The sequence below is a fragment of the Prunus dulcis genome, chromosome 1 (genome assembly GCF_902201215.1).
Source record: "Prunus dulcis chromosome 1, ALMONDv2, whole genome shotgun sequence".
NCBI lineage: Eukaryota > Viridiplantae > Streptophyta > Magnoliopsida > Rosales > Rosaceae > Prunus > Prunus dulcis.
This window is the reverse complement of record NC_047650.1, coordinates 33030618-33034994: the sequence shown is the minus strand read 5'-3', so window position 1 is coordinate 33034994 and position 4377 is coordinate 33030618. Positions and strand designations below refer to the sequence as shown.

The 4377-nt window shown below is 38.3% G+C and overlaps 1 protein-coding gene across 1 annotated transcript; it reads right to left on the bottom strand.

Moving 5' to 3' along the window:
• Nucleotides 1-303: 303 nt before the first annotated feature.
• LOC117616268 (peptidyl-prolyl cis-trans isomerase FKBP62-like) lies at nt 304-3973 on the bottom strand. Its single transcript, XM_034345526.1, has 11 exons — nt 3614-3973; nt 3183-3533; nt 2975-3055; nt 2782-2862; nt 2494-2688; nt 1902-1991; nt 1602-1777; nt 1309-1431; nt 1069-1215; nt 796-923; nt 304-697 (listed from the first exon to the last, which is right to left on the bottom strand). The coding sequence occupies exons 1-11, from the start codon at nt 3810-3812 to the stop codon at nt 559-561; spliced, it is 1710 nt and encodes a 569-aa protein (XP_034201417.1). The 5' UTR covers nt 3813-3973; the 3' UTR covers nt 304-558.
• Between the last annotated feature and the right edge of the window lie 404 nt (nt 3974-4377).

Below are 4377 nucleotides of genomic sequence, written 5' to 3'. Positions count from 1 at the left end.
TTTGATATTAGCATTGGCCCTTGTTTCTACTACTTTTATCACTGTACAATCAAGGTTTATGCTAGTATGTATATGGAGGACATGGAGCACAACGTGCAGTCTTATTGTGAATACAGTGGCCTAAAGTTTGGGGTTAGGGGATACGTCGACTAAAAAGCTGGCTGGCTGGGATAATAATAAGAGCCACGACAAAATGGTAGAGAGTTACTAGGGACAAGAAAAACTAAAAGTCCTTTTTTCACAATTTTGTTAATTTTCTTCCATTTAGTTTCCAAATTCTATTGTAGTTAAAACTCAAAATCGTAAAACGAAAATTTCCGTTATTTCTATAAGCTATTTTTTTTCTAGGGGCAATAATATGAGGGTGGATAAACACCCTAATTAATTTTCCTTTTCTTTCTTGTACCTTCATCAATTCTCTCTCTCTCTACTTACTCTACATAATACACAATTCATAAATCACTATCAGATATTGTTTACAAGAATCAACAGCCACTCCATGTTCAGAGTAGAAGCCAAAAGTATTGACGACCATTTTGCATCGCTGCACCGGCAGCCTCATCTTTTCTCATTATCGACTTTCTCAACTTTGAGTTTCTTTGTCATACGTCCAAAGATGTTTGTGTAGAGCTTAGCATCCCTCTTGTTGCTTTCAACTTGTAGTCGTTTCAAATTCTTCTCAATCAACTTGACCTCCCTGTAAAATTGAAAAATAAATACAATGTTCCATGGAGCACAGAAGACTTCAAAACAAATTGTGCATATGGATTAAGAAAATCGGTTTTTTTCAGTTACCTGTTCTGAGGATCAACCTCGAGAGCTTTCTTAATGTCTAATTCGGCCAAGACCAAATCTGCAACTTGCATATATGCTTGTGCCCGTCTGTACAAGGCCTTTACATTATGGAACTCGATATCTAGTACCTGTGGAGGATCACAACATAGAAAATATGATGAGATTTGCCCTAATATTTTTTCCCCAAAATGTTGAGACATGTAGAATGATGAAATCATGTGAATGCTAGAAGACGCAGAAACTTCATCCATCAGTTTTTTGGGTACAGCTTACCTTTGAACATAACTTGATTGCTTCCTGAAAGTCATTTAGTTTTAAGCTACATGCTGCACCATTCAACCAGAAAGACAGTCTAAGCTCTCTTGCTAGCTTTGACTCATTGTCCCCAAAGTTACCATCTTCACTAACATAGTCAACACCCTGAAATAAGAGGAAAGCAACAGACAAATATGAAGTTGATTAAAATAGAACCAACTTAAGGTCCATTCGGGAGTCAAAATTGCACCATGTTACCTTATCATACTTTTTTCCTGCTTTCTGATACTTTCCCTCTTTAAAGAGAAGGTTGCCTTCCTCTTTCTTCCTTCTGGCTGCCTCAAGTCGCTCATGATTAATCATTTCCCATGGTGCTTTCTCCTTTTCATAAAAGAGAAGTGAAGAGTGATAATTAAGAAAGTAATTGTAGTAGCGCTTGAAACTTTGTAGTTGTGAGAGAAAAATAGGAAATTTGTGCCTTCTAGCGTCATTACAAATATATTGGAAAAGTACAGTTTCAAATCCCACAATTTCATCAAAATGATCATTACCCTGATAAAATCTAGCATTTCAACTTCAAAGACGATATTTGAATGTGGTGGAACTACAGCCAGGTCCCGCCTGGCTTCAACGCTTCCAAATCCAAAATCAGGATGTATAGTCAATATTGCCTGTTCTCCCTTCTTCATTGTTGCAACTGCTCGGTCTAAACCAGCAATCACTTGTTCTGTAGATAGTAAGATGCAAATATTAGCCAGAAATCCTTTTGAGCTTTCTTCTTGATTATCAGACAAAAAGATGCCGTGAGAGAGAGAGAGAGAGAGAGAGACAATGAACTTGGAGTAACTGACCTTCGTCAGTGATAAATTCCAAAGGCTGCTCCCCATCTATTCCTTTTTTCTCAAAGACAGTGCCATCTTCAAGCCTAGCTACATAGCTAACTGCAGCAGTTGGAGATGTACAGAAATGTTTAAGTTAACTAGTAGAATGGTACGATATCACAGGTTCATTATGTATTCCAAAAATTACTTACTATGACATTCAATAATAGTTGGTAAACCATCTGATAGAAGTTTTTTTATTAGTTACACATTTGGGGAGGGGGGATATCAACTTGGGACCTCCTTTTTAGAAAATAGGTGTGACTATCAATTGGGCTATCCTGAAGGCCTGTAGATATTTGATATCAATGCCTGTGCATGAATGAAAGAACCTTTTCTTATCGGAATAAATATGAAAAATAAATATGAAACAGCCAAACATTTTTTGTAATTAACTACAAATTATCATTGAATGTGTATAATTTAACAAAATATTATCTCGCATTCTACATATACTTAACATTTCTAATTGCTTTCAAGATCAGGTAAACTTTTACCTCCAGGTACTTCCTAACTGATTCTAGTAATATTGCTAAAATAATGCGCATCTCAATAAACTTACCAGTAACACTTGCACTTTCATTAGCAACCCACGCACCTTCCCCTTCTTTCAAGACCTTCTTTACTACCTTGGCATCACCAGTAACATCAATAACAGGCTTGAAAGACACCAACTCCAGATCAATGTTCAGCACAGAACTTGGAGGGACAGAATGAAACCCATTGTTTGCATCCCTCCCCTCCACACCAAAGGCATCTACAATTATTTATCAACTTTCAACGTCAGACGATTCAATTTTTTTCTTTTTGCCAGACATAGCAGTTTGACAACAAGGATCCAAAGACATACACTGAGGTTGAACAATTAATCTGACCTTCTCTCCCCTTTTCATTGTCTTGATTGCTTTTGGCAATGCTGAACAAAAATGACCTGAAACAAACACAAATACCACGTTATTCAATTATCACAAATTGGTATAATCACAAAGGAATTGCCTTTCCCCATTAAAATCACATCATATTAAAATAAAAAAAGAAAATACCATCTTTCACATAGAATTCAATTCCTTCTTCTGGACTCTCTGCAACAACGGTACCATCAACCAACGCCACCCGATACTTGACTGCATTAACAACAAAATTCCAATAAAAACATCAAAATTGATGTTGACAGAACTGTAATTACATGCTAACACAATATAATAACCAATAAACAACTCAAATTGATTAGATAATGAGGCATCAGAGTACCAAGAACTTCATCCAAATCACCAGGCCCCTCATTCCTCTCTCCTTTCTCGATAATTTTCTTCACAATCCCACCATCTTTGCTCAAATCCACCACTGTGATCCACGAAACGAGTTCGACTTCGAATCGAACAATAGCATTGGACGGCACAACAGAGCCACCCCCACCAACAACACCATAGCCGAGCTCAGCAGGCAATGTGAACAATGCAATCTCTCCCTTCTTCATAGAGACGACGCCATGGTCCAAACCCTTCACCACTCGACCCTGACCGAGCTTAATGGTGAGAGGCTCGTCTCTGTCTCTGGTCGACTCGAACTTCGTCCCATCAAGCAGAGTTCCAACGTAGTGCACTAAATTCAAATTCCCACGCTCAATGTCTCTAAAATTATAATATAATTAAATAATTAAAATTTATGAGCTGGCACTTTACCAGTGGCTTCGTCACCGAGCTCGGGGGTTTCGTAGCCATGACCGCGCTTGAGGAGCTTCTTCTTGAGACCAGAGGTACCGAGCTCTCTCTCTTCGCCGACTTTGAGAGGCGGCGCTGATTCGATCACCTCGCCGGGCTCCTCGTCGAGGTCGTCCTCATTCTGAATGTCTGACACGTCTGTGGCTTTCTCGGCCTCCATGGTGCAATCGGAACTCTAAGCGACGGTAGCACGGAAGCTGTGATTTTTCGGTGGGTGAGATTAAATCAGAGTCAGGGGATAAGCCGACGAGGCTCGGCAGTGGTGCGGTTATGTGGATAAACAAAAATAGGAGCGGAAAATCAAACCCAGTATAGCCGAGCCCAGAGGCGATACGCTTTGAAAAAATTCGAATATTTAAATAGTATATACGCTTTCAATAAAATTGGAATAGTATAGCCAGGCGGCTATACTGTATTCGAATGTTTAAATCGTATAGCCGCACGGCTGTACTCTGTAAATATATTAAAATATTTAAATAGTATAGCCCAACGGCTATGCGCTTTGAATTAATTTGAATCTTTAAATAGTATACTCTTTCAATAAATTGGAATATTTAAATAGTATAGCCGACCGGCTATACGCTTTAAATGATTTCGAATATTTAAATTAATATAGAGTATAGCCAAAAAATCTAATATTTAAATAGTATACCGATCAGCGATACGCTGTCAATAAATTGGAATATTTAAATAGTATAGCCGCGCGGCCATACTGTTTGAATATA

Bases quoted from the DNA above. Each gene is read 5' to 3' on its own strand.
- LOC117616268 (XM_034345526.1), bottom strand. From the start codon at position 3,812: ATGGAGGCCGAGAAAGCCACAGACGTGTCAGACATTCAGAATGAGGAC. The intron at 2,863-2,974 runs GTATTTTCTTTT...TGTTTGTTTCAG, and splicing joins TGAATTCTATGTGAAAGATG to GTCATTTTTGTTCAGCATTG. The intron at 2,689-2,781 runs GTATGTCTTTGG...AAATAATTGTAG, and splicing joins ATTAATTGTTCAACCTCAGT to ATGCCTTTGGTGTGGAGGGG.